Genomic DNA, 21,593 nt, shown 5'->3' on the forward strand with positions numbered 1-21,593 from the left:
CCTTCCTTTATTTTTTTTTTGGGGGCCAGATTGTCCTTTGATCGGGCTAGATAATACCGTGTATTCAATCAACTCTAATACACATTATATCGAAATTATTCGAAAAATGATTTAGGATGTATTTGCCATGTTGGTAAATACTATTACGTTGAAGAAATTCCTATTACGTCACAAGATCCCAAACAATTTTTTTTAAAACAAATTAGATTCCGCAAGTGAAATTCTGTTGCGAAAATAAGTTGGAAGTTGGAAGTGGAACCTACAACCGTTGGTTTACCTTAAACTAATCGCGCGCAGTCTCAGGCATTCCCAACAACAAATGTGTATATAAAATTATCTCCAAATAAAAACGTTTCATTCTAATTAAATGTTTATATAGATTCATGTTTCATGTGTGTCTGATTATCTTATTCGCGGTTAGTTCTATTTTTGATTTATAAGAAAATTATTACCTTAAAGTGATGTTGGTTATTGCATTTGCTTCATCTAACTAAAAAGTGATTAACAAATAACACAGGTATTATATTAAATAAAAAAGAATATTATAATGAATGAAACAGTGAATTTAAATCTTTCTACTCAGTCTTCAATTTTTTCTGTAACAAACGAAGATTCGGTTGTGCCTCCGGGTACTCTCATTTTACCAATCACATACCCAGTGGTACAACAACCAAGATGGACATCTCCGTCGATGGAAATTCAAAAATTGGTCTACCATAAAAACGAACAGGATAATTTAGTTACTTCGGATACTAAATTAGAGAATATACCACATTCGCTAAATAATGGACAACCTATGGCACCAGCGACAGAAGAGGAGAGTTCTGAAAGTCTTTGTTATAAATGTGCAGCTGTATGTTTATGTTGCCTAGGTCCATGTTTGCAGATACTTGTGATTGCACTGCTTTAGACAATACTTGTGATCATTGTCTTTTTACGTAGGTGCTGTGATAATTTTTTTAGACAATTGTTTTATTAGTTGATGTGAAAAAAACTTTTTTAATAAAATATGTAAATTTGTTTCTCAGTAGATGTTATAAGGACATTTTCAAAGATGCCACCTTTGAATTTTATTTATTTTCGATATGTAATAATTTATAATATATTTTTATGAGACAACTAAACGTATAAATAATTTTAGGTATAATTAAATTACATTATTAAATAACGGCTTAATTAAAACAGTTTTTTTCGAAAAATTTTATTGTACAAAAAACCTTGATTGAAAGATTTAACCCATTAAGTATTATAGGCCAGCTTTGTATTTATAGATACGCTGTGTCTAGGTACACGCTAACGTGTACGCAAATAAAACAGTTAGATACACGCGAATTAAACTTCATCAAGCCAGTGAAGTCATTATTTAGCGTGCGCAGTGACTGTATACAGGGTGTCCCGGAAAATAGTGCGTTCCTTGAAGGTATAGGTAGAGGGCACCATGTAAAGTAAACAACACTTAAAACATTTTTTTCTAAATAAAATCGTTTGACCAAAAAATTAAAATACATTTTGGTATGCAAATTAAAATCTGGCAACTCTGTGAGGTACGAAAATTTAAACGTAGAGTTCTTTTTAGCAAACATACAACAGATAGTTTGGAAGAATCCTGTTTAGTCTCAATGCCGAAAATGTTTTCGAATCGTGAGTTCATTACCTATTATGTTATTGTTGATTAGTTATGGCAGATCACTAAATGGAGAGGCTTACTATAATTTCTTTCAAAATTTCTTGCCGTTATTTCTCGTCGTTATGAGTGAATGTGTTAGTACAACAAAGTAAGTACAACTTAATTATTTTAGTTCACAAGTAAACAAATTGAAATTACTAATACATTATCAATCTGGTGTATTTAATTTCCACTGCGAACTATGTAATTTAGTCAAAGTCCTCAGCATTCAACACATTTAAAGCTTACTAAATACACACTGTCTACTAGTTCAGTGAAAATATGTGTTTTTATTTTAAAAGATGTGTAAGCCGTTAAAAAGTATGCAATAGGTAATTCAATACATTTAAAAAAAAAAATTTTCTTGTAAAAAGCTGTCTTCTATTTGCAGACATATTATTTATACGTAGAAAAAGTTCTTTCAACATCTACAGATGTGATTGGTGCGTATTTAAATTTAGACAAATGTACCGATACTACCGAAAAATATTTTACAACAATATAATAAAGGGCCTAGCCGGGTAAGATGGTGAAAAGTGCCCCCAGCTCGATTTAAATTCCACATAGGCCAATTTTTAGCACATATAGAGGAACTCACTTTCTGAAATTTTTAGCCCCCTAGGTGGTCACGTGACCCCCCTAGAGCCTAATTAGGCTTTTTATGTTTTTATTTTTTATCTCAGGCGCATCAAGAGCTAGCCAAAAACTTTGTAAAAAAAAGTTGTAAGTTCCAAAAAGATCTATAAGAAAAAATTTTTTTTTAATTTTTTGGCGGGAAATTCGAATTTTTAGAACAATTTTAAACTTTTAAATGACTCTGAAAAAAAAACTAGGACACTCGTTTTTACGAAAATTAATTATAATGTGTATTTTTGCACAATCTTTCACCCTGAATTTTTTCAGACTTTTAAAATTGGTGAAACGTACCTTTAAAAATAAAAAACCGCATTTTTTCAGTTTTTTTTTCGTATTTTGAAACAATTTTATACATATTTTTCAAAAAAGGTAACACTGTCACTAGAATAGGTAAAAAACTGAAAAATAATTGGGGTTTGCTTAATAAAAATTTTTTGTAAAGCCATCCATTTTCAAAATACAGGGCGTTGAAGAAAACAAAATTTTACACATTTTTTACGATTTTGCTGAAACTACTGGCAACATTGTAATAAAACTTGGCGGGATTTAAGAGCTGGTTATTGTGCATATTTTGACATACAATTAATGATTTGATATTCATCATTGGCTCGCGTAGGGGTAATGGTCTGAACTTTTTAAAGAATAAAGATAGTACGCCACTGACATATTTCAAATTAACAATCGTTTTTTAATTTCTCGTTCAATTTGTGACAAAAAATGTATCTTCTTATTTTTTCATACGACGCGCCATTTTTATTCAAAAAATAAAAGATCTTAACCCTTACAAAGTATTCGAACTTCTAGTAGTTTCTACATCTACATACATAATAATAGTCCTGTCGCCAGGGGGGGTACAACGGCCTCGTTAATTCAGATGGACTTACTCAAGTTTTTTTTATGTATTTTGACCCGTAGAACACGAATTTTTTGGGTAACAGTTGATCCGGATGTCGATAAGATTGTTATAGACCAAGAACTTGAGGAATCAAATAACAGCGATTTTTGGCAAAACAAAACAATATTTTGTATTTTTTGGGCCATTTTAAGTAAAAAATATTTCTACAAGTTTTTTCGTAGGATGCACAGTTTTCGAGATAAACGCGGTTGAACTTTAAAAAAATCGAAAAATTGCAATTTTTGAACCCGAATAACTTTTGATTAAAAAATAAAATAGCAAGTCTGCTTACCGCATTTGAAAGTTTAAGTCAAATTATATCGGTTTTGATTATTTGCATTGGTAAAAATTTATTTTTTTATTGTTTAACAAAGCTATAAACACGTAGGGTTTCCCGTGCTTTTACATGCGTTTTAACGCATGTAACGTAGAAATAGTCTTGATTGCACTAGTACCTATTCTACCTACTCGTTCGATTTTAAATGAGAAATCATAGAAACATCACTCACGCACTAGTTGTTTGTAGCTTTGTTTAGCAATAACACAATAAATTTTTAGCAATGCAAATAATCAAAACCGACATAATTTGACTTGAACTTTCAAAGGCGCTAAGCAGAATTGCTATTTTATTTTTTAATCAAAAGTTATTCGGGTTTAAAAATTGCAGTTTTTCGATTTTTTGAAAGTTCAACCGCGTTTATCTCGAAAACTGTGCATCCTACTAAAAAACTTGTAGAAATATTTTTTGCTTAAAATGACCCAAAAAATACAAAATATTGTTTTGTTTTGCCAAAAATCGCTGTTATTTGATTCCTCAAGTTCTTGGTCTATAACAATCTTATCGACATCCGGATCAACTGTTACCCAAAAAATTCGTGTTCTACGGGTCAAAATACATAAAAAAAATTTGGGTAAGTCCATCTGAATTAACGAGGCCGTTGTACCCCCCCTGGCGACAGGACTATAAACTCATACATCCATTATCAAAATTAATTCGAATACTTTGGAAGCGTTAAGATATTTTATTTTTTGCAGCAAAACAGCGCGTCGTATGAAAAAATTAAAAGATAGATTTTTTATTGAAAATTGAACGAGGAATTCAAAAATGATTGTTAATTTGAAATATGTCAGTGGCGTACTATCTTTTTTTCTTTGAAAATTTCAGACCATTACCCCTATGCGCGCCAATGATGAATATTATATCCTTAGTTGTATGTCAAAACATGCACAATAACTACCTCTTAAAACCCGCCAAGTTTTATTACAATGTTGCCAGTAGTTTCGGCAAAATCCTAAAAAATATGTAAAATTTTGTTTTCTTCAACGCCCTGTATCTTGAAAATGGATGGCGTTACAAAAAATTTTTATGAAGCAAATCCCAATTATTTTTCAGTTTTTTACCTATTCTAGTGACGGTGTTAAATTTTTTGAAAAATATGTATAAAATTGTATCAAAAAAACGAAAAAAAAACCGAAAAAATGCGGTTTTTTATTTTTAAAGGTACGTTTCACCAATTTTAAAAATCTGAAAAAATTCAGGGTGAAAGATTGTGCAAAAATACACATTATAATTAATTTTCGTAAAAACGAGTGTCTTAGTTTTTTTTTCAGATTTATTTAAAAATTTAAAATTGTTCTAAAAATTCGAATTTCCCGCCAAAAAAATAAAAAAAAAATTTTTCATATAGATCTTTTTGAAACTTACAACTTTTTTAAATAAAGTTTTTGGCTAGCTCTTAATGCGCCTGAGATAAAAAATAAAAACCTAAAAAGCCTAATTAGGCTCTAGGGGGGTCACGTGACCACCTAGGGGGCTAAAAATTTCAGAAAGTGAGTTCCTCTATATGTGCTAAAAAGTGGCCTATATGGAATTTAGATTGGGTTGGGGGCACTTTTCACCATCTTACCCGGCTAGGCCCTTTGGGCTTTCTGCAGACAAATATTAGTTTATTACATGGGCAGGTATAACGATGGGTTTTCCCGTTTATCTGCTAAGCCTAAGGCAAGCCGCACACCAAAGAAACATGAAACGAAAAACATGAAACATGAAACGTGAAACATGTTTCATGAAAATAAAACACTGCTAAACAAATCTCAAAGTCCGCCTACCAATGAAACGAGTGTGATTCATGCTCATGACACATTTTTATTTTCGGAGAGTTTCATAAATGGCCGGACGTATATTTGTTTAGCACTGTTTTATTTCCATAAAACGTAATTTACGTTTCATGTTTCTTTGATGTGCGGCCTGCCTAAGAGATTAAAATTCTTATAGTTTATTGAATTATAAGGGTTTTATAGCTCTGTATACTTATAGAATTTTGCTTAAGACAGGAAATACATACATGAAATTTAACTATAGTTTATCATAAGACGTAAAATTAACAGAGATAAGCAACATATTTTTGAAATAAGCATTTTTACTAAAAATCCTAATAATAAGCAAAAAAAGGAAAAAAAAGCAAAATGCTTATAATCCGGACTTTACCTATAACCAAAGGAAGGTAGTAAAGGTGAGAAATTTCATAGGCCAGGATACCGCGTACCAAAACAAAGTTGATTAATAGCAAGCTGAAATTTTTTTGTTAATAGCTTAACGGTGTCCAGTCGCACAAACTTTGATGTATGGGAACACTGGAACAGGGGAAGTTTTAATTGTGGAACGTGATTTTAATTGTGGAACGATATATATATATGAAAAAATGTTTGTCCGACAAATATGTTGGACATTTTAATAAGTCGGATACGAAGAACATTTTATTTACGTACTTTATAAGGAATTTACTTACCAATATAAGGTATTATATTGGTGGTAAATAGCAGTCTGATTTTTGAATGAGAGTTTAATGAAAAGTAACAAATCAATTGGGAGTTCTGTCCGGCAAAATACATGGAACGTCTTCGTAGTCTGACATTCATTCGAAACCTGTAACCTGTTTAACAATTAAAACTTCCCCTGTTCCAGTGTTCCCGTACATCAAAGTTTGTCCGACTAGACACCGTTAAGCTCAGTGGCGTAGCAAACTCCGTCGGCCCCCCGGAAAATTGGAAATGGGGCCCCCTTTAAAAAATTACTAAATGCGACATGTGTAACAAATACCTATATGTGTTACAGCCCAGTAAATCAACGTAAAATATGGCGATACCGTGTAATTTTCAGTGTCACCACCGAAGTGGTCAACTCAAGACTTTTCGAGTTATTTATGAGTAAAAATGTTTATTGTTCAACAAAAAAACCACGTTTTTAGACAATTTTTTGCAAATAGTTCAAAGAGTAAGTATTCGATCGAAAAGAATATTGTTAGCAAAAATGTATCTAGCTTATAAAAAAAATGAATTAAAATGAAGTCTATCGACTCAGTAAAAGAAAACTTGTAGCTCATTAAAAGTTTTTCTTATTTGTCAAATTCCAAATCGAATATTTCAACGTGAAATAACCAAAAAATGAAATACTGTTCGGGGAAACTCATTAGAACTTTTTTTAAAGTGTTTAAAAGAAGCTTTATTTTTTACAAAAGTTTCTCGCATCAAAACTAAGCCATTAAGCTCAAAATACAGTTAATACCATTTTTTGGCAAACATTGTGAACATATCCCCCTATTTAGCACCCCAAATGAAACTAATCATTATCGCCTTACAAATTACCTAACTTTTTTATACGACCTGTAAACTTCACCGGTTCAAAATGCTTATTTTTAAAAGGGTTCTAGTTGAAGGGCTTGAACGAGTCACCAATCAAGAGTATATGCAAATTTTAAACAGCCATGTCTTAACCAATTTTTGTCTTACAGAAAAACCAAAATAAAGCCAAAATATTTATAAAAGCAAGACCTACATTTCTTTACACTTTGAGATTTTTCATATCACTAATACTTTTTAAGTTATTTTGAAAAAAAGGCATTTTTTAAATGAAAAAACTTTTAAATTTTTTCAAAAATAAGAACTTCGAGCCAGTCAAACATACAGATCATATAAACAATAAATATTTAAAGTAAATGGTAAAGCACTAATGATAAATTTTATTTGGGGTACGAAATAGGGGCAGATTTTCACGATTTTTTTACCAAAAAAGGGACCAACTTTATTTTGACCGTAACTCGTATAGTTTTGGCACTAGAAACTTTTATGAAAAATAAAAATAAAGTTTTTTTTGAAACATTTAAAAAAGTTTTAAGAGTTTTTCCCGAAAATTGTTACATTTTTTTGGTTATTTCAGGTTGAAATATTCGATTTGGAATTGGACAAATAAGAATAATTTTTCATTAGCTCCAACTGTGCTTTTACTGTGTCGATAGACTTCATGAATAAGTACACCATTTTCTGTATCTTATAAGCTACAGATTTGCTAAACATATTTTTTCGATATCTAATTCGATAGATACTTATTTTTGAGATATTTGCGAAAAACCAGTCTGAAAACGTTGTTTTTTTTTAAATAAACATTTTCACTCGCAAATGTCTTGAAAAGTATTAGCGTAGATAAAGAAACTCTATAGAAGAACAAAAGTTGCTTATAATTAGTCAATTTATACATTTCCGGACTTATTTTAAACGTATGTTTTTCACCCCAAGGAAGGGTGTCACCCCCCGAAGTAAAAGCAACCAACGGCATAAATCCAACTTTGAAGTGGAGTGTAACTAGAACCTAAATTCAAATTATCAGTAGTAATTGCACAAGAGCTCTAAAATTATTGAATTTTTCCCGAGTGTCACTTTGACAGTTTTAATTTCACGAGCCAAAGGCGAGTGAAATTATGTCAAAGTGTCACGAGGGCAAAAATTCTATATTCATTTTAGAGTTCAAATGCAATTGGTTGCGATTATTTCATGAATAAAACTGTTCAAAACCAAAATATTATTGTAATTTATTTATGTAAGTACAAATTAGTACAATTAAACACAAAGTTTTTATAAATATTTGACGATTGAAAGTCATCACTTTTATAATTTTTAAAACATTAATTGTCATTAATGTCACTGAATGTATTTTTTCGTAGCAACGAAGGGCATCTGTCGTAATATACTTAACGACGGGATATTATCAAAAGTTATCGATTTAATTCAGATTTCTGTAGCTTTCTATTGGTCAGAATCTCCTATGAATGAAATAATCAGTAGTAATTTCACAAGAGCTCTAAAATTATTGAATTTTTCCCGAGTGACACTTTGACAGTTTTAATTTCACGAGACGAAGGCGAGTAAAATTATGTCAAAGTGTCACGAGGGCAAAAATTCTATATTAATTTTATAGATCGAGTGCAATTTGTTGCGATTATTTCATGAATAAAACTGTTCAAAACCAAAATTTTATTGTAATTTATTTATGTAAGTACAAATTAGTACTGTCAAACACACAGTTGATATAAAATATTTTACGGTTGAAAGTCATCACTTTTATAACTTTTAAAACATTAATTGTCATTAATGTCACTGAATTTTTTTTTCGTAGCAACGAAGGGCATCTGGCGTAATATACTTGACGACGGGATATTATCAAAAGTTATCACCTTAATTTGCATTTCTGTAGCTTTCTATTGGTCAGAATCTCTTATGAATGAAATAATCAAGCAAATACGTCCGTCGTGACGCTGATAATTTCACTCCAAAACTGTCATTTACTGAGCTATTGGTGTATTCATGCATTGTTTATGACGACTTACATTTTTAATCTTTATTGGTATAGAATAAAGTAGAACAAAAATTACTAAATGATTACATTAGTATTATTCTATGAGATGAACAATTTTCTTCGTGCACTATCTACTATCAGCGAATATATCTACAATTTTATTAATTCGGATGAACAACTTTATTTTCAATACTGCACTGCTTAAAAAACGTATGTATGCAAATAATATAACAACACATTTTTACATATATTAGACAACAAGATGGGGCCCTTGACATAGTGGGGCCCCCCGTAAACTTCATGCTGTGGGGGTCTCTGTTACGCCTCTGGATAATTGTATCGAAATACTAATATACTAAACGTAGGTAGAAAACAAACGTTTTCGTGTTTTATTGGTAGGTAAAAGAGAAAACCCATTTCTAGATTTAGAAATATTGTTCTAAAATTCGGCAAATTGCAATTCTCAAATCTTTCAATAGTCACGTAAAAAGCATTATAGTTTATTGTCGTTACCATAAAACTTCGGTAGGCCGGAAGGGATTAAGTTTCTAGATATTATGAGACCATTCACTTGGCAAATATATCTATTTGGAAATTTACGTTTTTAATTTTAAACACACAACGTAAAATAATATAACAATAACAGATTTTTACATAATATCAGATGACAAGATGGGGCCCCTAAGCGATTGGGGCCCGCAAGCTTTACGCTGCGGGGGCCTCTGTTACGCCCCTGGTAAGCTATTAACAAATTTTTAGCTTGCTATTTTTCAACTTTTTTTGGTACGCGGTATCCAGGTCTATTACCTCGGACTTCCAGTTTAAGAGTTGTAACCGGAACTACTGTTTTAAAGTCGACGAAATAGTACAAACAATATATTAATTTATTCGACGCGCCTTAGCAAGACGAAACAAATATATAGGTATTGTACCCTCGGAGATCCGTGGAAAAAATTTACACCCAAACTAACAAAATTAAGTTTGGTAACACTGTGTTAATGTTGATAGTAACAAGATAAACATAACTGTATTTTAGTCCAGACAAATTAATATATTTTTGTGCCAACAAAAATGAGACCTTTCAATTAAATAATGTTTCACATATTATGATGTGCAAAATAATTTTGAATTGGTTTCTGCTAATGAGCTTGATTTTTTGTCATTAAAGTAGAAAAAACTTTAAAATTTATTCTTTATAATAATTATCGTCCAGTTCTCCTCTTATTATTTTCACTGTACTAATATCCCTCGACTCATTTACAATGATTAATGCGATAATTAAAACATTTTATCGTTAGCGGCTTCTGGAGTGTCTGAGACATATCTTATTTCATTGATAAAATGCACAGTCCCACCGATTTCCACTTGAACCATACCTACTTCCGGTTTCGTGTAAATCTATCCGTCCACCTGTCTGTTTGCGAATATAACTTCTACGTTATTAAATCAGATAGAATGACAAATAAGATGTCGAATGAGATCTTATAACAAAACATGGTATTAGAGGTGAGAAATTTGACCTCGGACTTACGGTTTTAAAGTTGCAACCAGAACTACTGTTTTAAAGTCGCCAAAATAGCACAAGCGATATATTATTCGAAGCGCTTTAGCAGGGCGAACACAAATATAAACTTCCGGTTTTATGCCTTTCTGTCCGTCTGTCAGTCTGTCTGCGAATATAACTCCTACGTTATTAGAACTGGTAGAATCACAAATGAAGCGTCGAATGAAAGCTTATAGCTAAAGGATGATATTAAAGTAAGAAATTTAATCTCGGACTTCTGGTTGCCACTGGAAGTATTGTTTTGAAATCGCCAAAATGGTACAAGCGATGTATTAGTCGACTGGCCTTAGCAAGACGAGAATAAATATAAAGTTCAGGTATTTATATTTTATATCACTTCTGGTCAAAAAGGTGTAATCAAAACTGCCATTATAGTCGCAGTAATAGTGTGTGTGATGTATCAATCAACGCGTATTGAGAAGTCGAACTCGAATATCTAGTTCAGTTTTTGTGGTGGCTGAATATGAATACGCCTCCAGATAAAACCTCCGGAGCACCTGTTGTCCAGGTTTACTGCTAAGGTACGTCATCTTCTGGAGTTTCGAGGGTTTTCGGTAGTGGCGGCTCGTACCACTTTAAGAAGGTAGTGCCAGAATTCGGACAGCCGCCAAAATTTTTAGTGACGGGTTCACGATATTGTCAAAAAAGTTATAAAACAAAATAAAAAAAAATAGGCGCTGATACTTTTACCTTATGTATCTTATGTATATTTATCTGAGGTGCCAAGAAATTGTTCAAAATTTATCAAAACATTTCCGTAAATTCATTAACAATAAAAAACTCTCAACTTACAACCATTATTTACTGCTAATATTACTTAGCTTGTATTACGATTTAGTCTCTATTTACAAAATTATAAAAATGATACTATTGTTTTCTCATGATCATCTTTCAGTGCGTCACAGTTTTTCGATTTCTTTCTAACGCATTAAATTGTATATGACAGAAAAAAAGGCACGTCGGTGATTACTTTGGTTATTATTTTAGTTCGGTGATTATTCTAGTTGTCGATAGATGGCGCCATAATAAAAAAAATAATTTTTTTTAATTAGATAATAATATTACAAATATAATCTGTATAATTTATAAGACTATACAAATCAAAGAAAATACCATTTTATAAATGCAAGAAACACATTTGATTTGTTTTTATTCCAAATTGAAAATAAAATGTGACAACTGTCAGATTTAACTAAAATGTCATGTTAGAATAAATGTCATAAATGTGTATTATCACGGACTTACCCTTTTTCCTATCATTTGTTACGCACTGAAAAATGCTCATGAAAAGGACAGTATTTCATTATTTACACACATGCACAGAGTTGTGTCAATACCAATTTTAAAGTTTACGATACATCCTTCTTTTTTTTTGGTTGCAAAGTTTTCAATGGCTTTATTATTAAAATTATCAATACCATTTACAAAATGCTTATCTGCAGATAAGTCGTTCTTCTTTCATTGTATTTTTTAAATAATGTTTTAATTCGTTTTAACATCGAAAACAACGTTCTGCTTCAGATATTGATACAGGAATGGTAATTAAAATGCTTAAAAGTTTAATAGTTTCTTCCAATGTGCTTTTTAAACCTTCCTCATTTAATCAGACCCATAGCGGAATAGCCCCAGAGGTAGTACTTAACCCGCGAGTAGTCGCGCGATGAGATATAATCTCAATTTTTATCCTTTTTCGCGATAACTTGATTAAAAATTTTGCAATTTTGAAAAAATTTCGTAAGTGCCTCGAGGAAGGGTGTAGTAATGCGTAGGAATTTTGAAAAAAAATTTTTTTCTTCTTCTTCTTCTTTTTGTGGAATTTATGGATTTGGGGAGAGCCAATTAGCTTTAACCCGCGAGTAGTCGCGCCGTTAGATAGAATCTCACATTTCACCCTTTTTCGTAATACAGTAAAACCTGTCAGTAACGGCCACTAAAAATGAAAGAACTATTGGCCGATATAGAAAGGTGGCCGCTATTGCCAGCTTTTGTGGTCTACATATAATTCGTTTGGGAAATTTTTAAACTGGCCGTTAGGACAGGTGGCCGATGTTGGCAGGTAGCCGTTATCACAGGTTTTACTCTACAGTAAAATTTGTCAGTAACGGCCACTATAAATGAAAGAACTATTGGCCGATATAGAATGGTGGACGTGGTTTGGGAAATTTTTAAACTGGCCGTTAGGACAGGTGGCCGTTAACACAGGTTTTTTTAATAAAATTGTTACAAATATATATTTTCAATATGAAAAGTAGATAAAAATAGTAAAAATAAAAATTTGTTTTAAATTCGTATTTTGAGATAGAATCTCACACGCGACTATCGACGTTACAGAAGTGAGCGCGACTACTCCCGGGTTAATTCGTCTCACCAATACAGTACTTCTAATTCAGTTTTAAACCGAGTTTTGTTTAAAAATTAAAATTGTCTCCATGTTTCATTAAAAAATGATTCGGGGAACCGACGCTTGTAAGCAGAAAACTTCTCCGACATAAATAAATTAGAAGCAACTACATGTCAGGAGACGGTAGACCTTTGAAAGATCTGGAACTTTAAATATTATGAACCTTTAAGTGGTTGTCTAATTCGGCGCTAAAATTGACCAGGTCCTTAAATAATTTTTTTCGTCGTGACCTCTTTAAGCTAACTCGAAAGCTCCACAAAACCTTATAAAATTTGTAAAGAAAAACCACCAAAAGAGTTTTTTAAGATACTAATCTGATTCATTGTCAATTAATAAATTAAACTTAAGAAATAATCAAAATGTTATTTATACTACATCCACGATCTTAATGCACTAAAAGTTTAATAATAATATTATAAATAGAAAAACTTTAACAGAAAATAGACATAACAAAAGCGACAAACCAGCACTTAAAGAAACTTAAAATAAATAGATGCCGTGCCCGGCACGACATTCTAATTTAAGGTATACTAATTAACAGGCATTAAAAGATTTTAAAAATAAAAAATATGCTTCTGCATAGTTAGGAAGGTAGTGCCATCGCTCTATGGGACTACCTCACGGGCCGCCACTGGTTTTCGGAAATACATTGATGTAAACAGAATACTTGGATGTTATTGGGGTTAAATACGAATATGATATCAAAATCGACTCTGGGAGTACCTAGTGCTCAGGGTTACTGCTATGTACGTCATACACCAGACACCAGATACTCCAAAGGTCTTTACTTATATTCGTGTTTAGTAACCCCCTAATACTCTGTTTGCATCAACATAGAGTAGGAAAGCCACAAAATTCCAGAAGATGACGTTCACAGCAGTCACCCTGGGCACTAGGTGCTCCAAGGATCGGTTCTGATGTCATATTCATCTTAAGCGATCCCAATAATCACCCGAGCAACAAAATCTGGCCCTCGATAAGTATACTGATTTTGACATGTTTATGCAATTTTGGGTGCATTTTATGCACTGTAAATTCAATTGTGCATTTCCACCCATTTTTCTATTGCAAATTTTTTCCTGACGTCATTCCGAACACAACGCAAAAAGTTGCAAGTCGATAAGTGACCTAAATCGATTTATTCCTGTATTTTTTGTTCTAAGTACCCTGGTCTATAAGTCTAGATATACAATTTTGTTAAAAAATGAACATTAGAAGTAGTGATATAAAGCAGTATTTTACATAAATACGTCAAAAATGGCGAAAACGATGTGTATAATATTACAAGAATAAAAAATCGCTAAACGCCGTAAAAATGAGTGGCGCATACAATATTCCAGCTACAAAAGATCTGATATGAATATTACGTGGCGCGAAAAATTTTCATTTTGATGCAAAATAAAATTTTAGTTTTATTTTAAGGTTTTTCCATATTTGCTAAATTTGAAGTAAAACGCGCCACAAAAGAGTAACTTTGATACAGTTTGAATTTTAAAACTCTTGTGGCGCGTTTACTTCAAATTTAGCAAACATTATGGAAAAATAGTTTAAAATGAAACTAAAATTTTATTTGGCATCAAAATGAAAATACATTTTCGCGCCACGTAATATTCATATCAGATCTTTTGTAGCTGGAATATTGTATGCGCCACTCATTTTTACGGCGTTTAGCGGTTTTTTATTCTTGTATCAGGAGTTTTTCAAAGTTTTTTTTATAAATTAAATGTATGAAGTTGAATGCAGTTTTTCTCGATTACACGTTAAGCTTTATAAATGGTCACCTTTGTCGCATTATCTCCCAAATGATCTAGTGTCCATCGAATGTACACTAGATTTTTTTTCTATTTGAAATAGTTTTAAAAAAAATATTGGGATGGCCGGTTAATAAACTCGGATTGCCCGTTGCCAGATCGAATTTAGCGTCGTAACCACTACAACTACATAAACCATTTCGGGAATAATCGTTAATTTTATTATACTTTTGTAGCTTAATAACTTCTAAACGGCTTAACCGATTTTGATCACTAAACATGAGTTTGAAACGTATTGACAAGTAGTATCTGATGCAGCTAAGGTCAAGTATGATAACTGAAGCTATTACAGGAATTATTGAGCTTGAAAAACCATTTTGCCCATAGGAAATAGATTAGATCATACTTATGAAGCCTATAACTTAAAAATTCGAACCTTCCCGGATATGAGGTATACGTATACACCGTCAGATTCGTCTAGAGTCCTTCTACAAACGCTCAGTTATTGGTGCAATTCTGAGGTTGAAATTTTGAGTAATTGTCGAAAAACAAAAATTTTTTCAAAGTTTGGTTTTTCAGTTTTTCGGCGATACTGAGCCGTGTGTATGTCTGATCCTGACGGCTTAAACACCATTTGAAAGCTTAACTCAACGCTATTGATTTGGTGTATTTGCGGTTCTCCTGTCTCCTCTTGAACCCAAGATATATACCCCCAAAATATATGCCGTTTTGTAACCTACCAAGTCCTATAGCGTGGTCAAAAGTCACAAACTACACCGGTTCTGAATCGGCCCTGACCCCCTCTTCAAACACAGAAAAAAAATCAGATCGGTTTAACTTTTACAGCCACAAACATATCCACAAACATTTTCCCTTTTTTAAATAGAAATTGAGTCATAGGGTAACGGGTACAGTTGTTGGCCGGTCACTAGTGATTGGCCACTTTCACAAAAATACGAAATATTAAGATTTTCAGATAGTAGGTATTTCTGAGCTCGGTAACTTTTGAATGGTATAACCGATTTTCCAAATTAGACTTGCGTTGGAAAGGTAATGATCAGTACTATTAGAAGCCGCAAAGGTGGGACTTACATTTTCGAAGTTTTTGTGAATTTTGGGGACGAGAACGAAAACAGGCCCTAAATAGGAAGGGCCGTAAAATCCACACCCTTGGACCAAAATGGATGGTTGACATATGAATGGGTGAGTCTTTTCCTGAACTTTAAGATGGGAGTTGGCACAATTTTCAATTCCGTCAGATTTAGAAAATCTAAAATTTCATGTATATGTTATAGTCAAAGCCCGAATTTCAGGCACTCCTAGGTTTGACTAGGCAATCCTCAGGTCTGACTGACGGTCTTAGTTAAAGCCCGAAATAAATTACAGTTTCGGCCTTTGACTAGTCAAACCTAGGAGAGACTAAGTTGGTCAGGCAAAGGCCGAAATTTAATTTTATGAAATCGGGGTTTGACTAGTCAAACCCCGATCAGCTATGAAAATGTCGTAATTTGTTAAATTACGTTTAATACAACGTCATTTTTTTATTTCAATGTTTATTATTTTTAGATTGTCGTAAATAAAATAAAAAAAATTGGTGTTTACTCTCACATGTTAAGGCATTATGTCATTAAAATTTAGAGTTGCACAATACGTTAGACCTTTTACACTTACATAATTTTGAAGAGCATTCCTTAATGCAGTAGCATTATATAAAGCCCTCAAAATTTAGAATCTTTTGTAATAATTTCTCTTAGACACAGCTAACGTCTGGAATATCTTCGAAATTAAGAAAATTCTCTTTGCATTCTCGTATTTGATTTCTTGAAAAAAGTGTGTTCCGTAATTGTTTTATCTTTTATGATACCCAAAGTATCTCGAGCATCTCCTTTGGCTCTATCAAACCTGGGGATAGGTATTGTTACAGTTTTTCCGATCTAAATTGGAGAAAAATTTTTTCTCACTTAATTGTTTCATAGTATTAGCCTGGACAAAAAGACCTTTAATCGCCTTTCCTTTATTTATTTTGATCTTTTCTGTCTGTGTAACAATACCTATCCCTAGCTTTGATAGAGCCAAAGGAGATGCTCGAAATATTTTTGGTATCATACAAGATAAAACAATTGACTGTTTATATAGAGTTGGTACGAAATACGGAACAATAAACACACTCTTTTCAAGTAATCAAATAAGAGAATGCAAAGAGAATTTTCTAAATTTCAAAGATATTCCAGACGTTAAGCTGTGGCTAAGAGAAATTAGTACAAAAGATTCTAAATTTGGAGGACAAGGCTTTATAAAATGCTACTGCAATAAGAAATGCTCTTCAAAATTATGTAAGTGTAAATGGTCTATCGTATTGTCCAACTCTAAATGACATAATGCCTTATCATGTGCGACTAAACACTAATTTTTTTATTTTAATTACGACAATATAAAAATAATGGACAATAAAATTAAAAAATGACATTTTATTAAACCTAATCTCACAAATTACGACAGTTTAATATCTGATCGGGGTTTGACTAGTCAAACCCCGATTTCATAAAATCAAATTTCGACCTTTGCCTGACCAACGTAGTCTCTCCTAGGTTTGACTAGTCAAAGGCCGAAACTGTAATTTATTTCGGGCTTTGACTAAGACCGTCAGTCAGACCTGGGGATTGCCTAGTCAAACCTAGGAGTGCCTGAAATTCGGGCTTTGACTATAACATATATATAGTGTCGCGTGTAGGGGGTGTGGGTGTGCGCCACTGGCGAGAACTGCCGTTCTCTGGTAATGTTATTCTATAATATTGTCCACACGGACAATGGTGTGTCAAATAATTCCTACATATAAAAAAGAAAATACAGAAAGACTTACGTGGCACGTGGAATTAACAATAAAATGCTTTGTTTAATATCTATCTAAAATAAGATAACCCAAGCCACAGCCTCCTACATTTACAAGCCATGAAGTAAAAAAGGCAACGTCGCAACACGTGATTTAGGTAGTCCTATGAAGGAGAATTGGTAGTACTTTCATAACGGAATATTTTAAATAAAATGCATGAATCTCTTTTTAAAATTGCACAAATAAGAGAAAAAGTTAAACTTGTTAGTAGTAATATTTATTTTTCATACAAATGTTAGAAATGTATAGGAATAGTCAATATTTTTAATTTTTAAAATCTAGTGTTTTAATAATTAATAATGTGTAGTACCTAGCAGATTAAGAGAAAATACGGGTATGTACTCAGTATACAAGCCATAAAAATGCATACAGGGAGTCGTAAATCAAGCATTATGAACAACAATATTCTTAAAAGTATAAAAAAACACTTCATTAAATACTTTTCTAGCTCAGTGCACAACTTATATGTGTTATTAATTTTATTATTATTACAGTAACAAACGGAGGGCTTACATTCTAACTTAATTTAACGCTGTAATCACTACTGTCACTGAAAATTGTACAATTTTATGGACAAAGCTAACAAAAAAGTGAAATAACATGAAAATATAAACCAACAGAATAAAACAATCTTAAATTAGTAACATTAGAAAGAGTAGCCATGATCAGGTCTTTCAGGAAAGTGTTTAGATGCTCGTGAATCTGACAAGCAGTTTCTAAAATATATATAGAGGAAAGCCCCAAAATTCCGCGATTTTTTAAGTAGGTCTTGCAGTTTTTTGATATCAAATAGATAACGAATTGGTCTTTTTTGTAATTTAAAAGTAGTACCAAATTGGGCCACCACTGCACTGTGGTGAACTCACCCAGCGTAGCTTCGTGGTGGCTAAGACCACGAAGCAAGTAGGCCGCGCAATTTTGACCGATTAAAATTTTCGCGATTTAACATCGTCATAATTTAATTTAAATAAAATGGACGTTAGCGTTAGATTTGGTGACAATAATCATGAACAAATTAAAGATTTGTTAAAAAATAATACGCCTCAAAATACAATTAAGACAAAAAGGTCTGTTTGGACACAATTTGAGCAATTTTGCACAGTAAGGAACTATCAGTTGAATGATAATACAAGTATTCAAGAAATTGCAAAAGTTCTTGAAGATTGGGGAATGAATATGAAGAAACTGAATGGTGAAGGTTACAAGGAATACTCTGTTAAAACTATTTGGAATGTAACAGCCAAAATGATTCAAGAAAAATATTTTTCAGAGTTTAATATAAGTTTTAACCAGTTTATCGACATTGAATTTAAGAAGGCAAGAGACGTGAGAAATGCAAAAAGGAAAGAGTTACAAAGTCGTCCCGAAAAAAGAAAACAAAGTGCTATAGCGCTGGATGAAAAAGAGTATTTGAGTATTATAGACTCGTGCGATGAAAATAATCCGCTAGGATTAGAGATGAAATTTTTTCATGTTGTCTCTTACGAGTTAGCATGGGGCGGTGGTGAGGGTGTTCATTGTAGAATTGATTATTTCAAATATGAAATAAATAATGCCGGCAAAGACACAGGAAGGATTGAATATAATCCAATTTTTACCAAAACATGCCAAGGTGGTCAAAAAAAGTGTTCGGATTCAAAATGGCTGACACCAAACATTAAAGATCCAGAAATGTGCCCAATAAGACTATATAAAAAAATCATGGAGAAGCGTGGTAAAAATATTACCAGCGATAGGAATATGGTATATGGTATAGAAATGCTCCCATTGGACCAAATGAAATGGCTAAATGGTTAAAGAACTCTGCAAAAAAATGCGGATTGGACACACAAAACCGAAAAATAACAAATCATTCAAGCCGATCCAGTGTAGTATCTCATCTTGTTAAGGCAGGAATTCAAGAACAGGAGGCAATAAAAATAACTGGACATGCCACAGCTTCTTCGTTAAAACCTTATTTACAAGTTAATGAAGAACATCATAAAAAAATTATTAATAAACTTAGAACAACTACTACAACTGAGTGCATTGCCAGTACATCAACTGCGACTGTAATTCATGATACTGAAAGCGATGACAGATTAGACGTTACGAACGACATTGGAAAATCTCATATTAGTTATAAAAATTGTGTTTTTAATAATTGTTCATTTTCGATTTAAACAGTTTTTTATGTATTAACAATATAATAAATAAATTGGTTCATTTTTAAATCATAAAATAATTTATCTATAACCTACTTAAGACATTGATCCTAGTTGTCTTAAAAATATTTCACAGATGCCCGTATTTACTAATAATACATATTGGTTCACAAAATAATCTTTTCAAATACCACTCGTCCTCTAAATTTAGCTTGATAAATTTTTTCGTTTTCATACTTAAACTTCTTTAGTTAGGGTAAAATCACTCAAACAAACCGAAATGGATAAAATCACTCGTCCTTCGGACTCATGATTTTATCATTCGGTTTGTTTTCGTAATTTTACCAAATAAAGAAGTTTTCGTGAAAACAAAAAAATTTATCGATAAAATTTAGAGGACTCGTGGTATTACCTTTGATAATTTTATTTTTATTGGACTGCAGTTTGCTAATAAAGTTATAAGTAAATAGATATAGTATATATAGTTTACTATTGGTGTCTGATTTTAAGTATTTTATTATTAGCAGTTTTTTAATGAATTTAAAAATTTAATAAATTTAAAAATACATATTGGTGTTTGATTTTACGTATCCTTTAAAATATGCTATATCACTTTCCGTTAAAAGTACTTCCACAACTAGCCTGTTTTGTAGAACTTTTGATACACAGATGCGTTGCAGAGCACATCATATAGAAAATTAAACAGATTGTGGATGAGTGGAATGCCCTATACAAAGCTTGAACGCCACAAAAGCGACTAAAATCCAGGAAAAGCTTCCTTGGAACAGTGCAGGATGAGTATTTTCCTCTTCCCTAGGTTCAATGGACCAGCCAATCTCTAGACCTAGACTTTAAAACACGGAAAACCATAAATAGGATAAGAACAGGGGTCGCTCCAGTAAAATCAAGCATTCTAAAATGGGGGAAAATAGACCAAGATGATGTGAACTGTGACTATGGAGAAATACAGAATATGGAACATCTTCTTACATGCAGAAACTATCCTTGTACCCTCGAAGATTTGTGGCTCGGCAACAAAGATGGAACCGACATAGCCCAAAACTGGGCTATGAATGACATGTCCGGACACGATAAAGTAAAGTAAGTGTTTTAAAGGACAAAAATAATAGAGGAATTAGCTTTATGGTGGATGAATTATTTTGACAGTATATTTAAATAAACAAAAGCTGATGGCACGAAAATGAAAGTGTAATACTTTTGGTTCAAAACATTATAGATTCTAATACATAAAGGATAAAAATTTCAAAAATAAATACTTAAACTACTTAAACCTTTGTTGCAGAATTTTAACAAAAACTTTTCCACAATGTCTCAAGTATGATACTTGTGCATTCAAATTAATTGAAATTAGGTAGGTACATCTTATATATCTGTAATAAAAATATTTATTTCTATACAAAAATGTCTGGAGTTTAAATGAGTTGTAAAGAAATTCTATGTCTGATTATTGTACCTAATTATTAAACACTTTAAAATTATTTACAAAAATTATATTTAAATTCTTGTTTACAAACTTTTTGTAATAAAACAATGTTCTTAAATATTCTTTTTTATATTGATTTGGGTCAAAACATTAATACTCTAAGGTACCTGACCCAAATAAGGCCCGTCTTATTTAATTATTTTTAAATAAATATTAAATATTCGATTTAATTTCTCAAAGCTATGGAAAACGAATGGAAGGTTTATGCTCTTTCATTTTACTATGGTACAGTTTATCAAATTTTAATACTTTTAAAGTTATAACGGTTTTTTCAAAATCAGTGTTGTGGGCCTTGTTGGGTACAGTAGTTCCAAAAAAGGTCCACCAGTTGATCCAAATAAGGCCCACCTTTTTCTTAATTGGTATTTTGTTTTGTTCATTAATTTGATACATGATTTTAGATGTTAATAAAATTAGATACTGAACTATTTTTGGGGGTGTTTAATTGCAAGATATCCATTAAATAAAGGCATTTATTAAATCAGAAACATACGTTTATTTACATTTAAGAAA

General features: G+C 32.0%; 1 protein-coding gene across 1 annotated transcript in view; it reads left to right on the plus strand.

Annotated features, from left to right (window-relative positions):
* Positions 1 to 358: 358 nt before the first annotated feature.
* The window catches only part of LOC126884228 (uncharacterized), a 49,064-nt gene continuing 27,829 nt past the window's right edge, over positions 359 to 21,593 (plus strand). Inside the window, exon 1 of the mRNA XM_050650122.1 lies at positions 359 to 872. Within this exon, the coding sequence (XP_050506079.1) occupies positions 548 to 872 (325 nt within the window). The 5' untranslated portion in view covers positions 359 to 547. The remainder of the gene's footprint in view (positions 873 to 21,593) is intronic.

Source organism: Diabrotica virgifera, chromosome 5 (assembly GCF_917563875.1).
Source record: "Diabrotica virgifera virgifera chromosome 5, PGI_DIABVI_V3a".
NCBI classification, from domain to species: Eukaryota; Metazoa; Arthropoda; class Insecta; order Coleoptera; family Chrysomelidae; genus Diabrotica; species Diabrotica virgifera.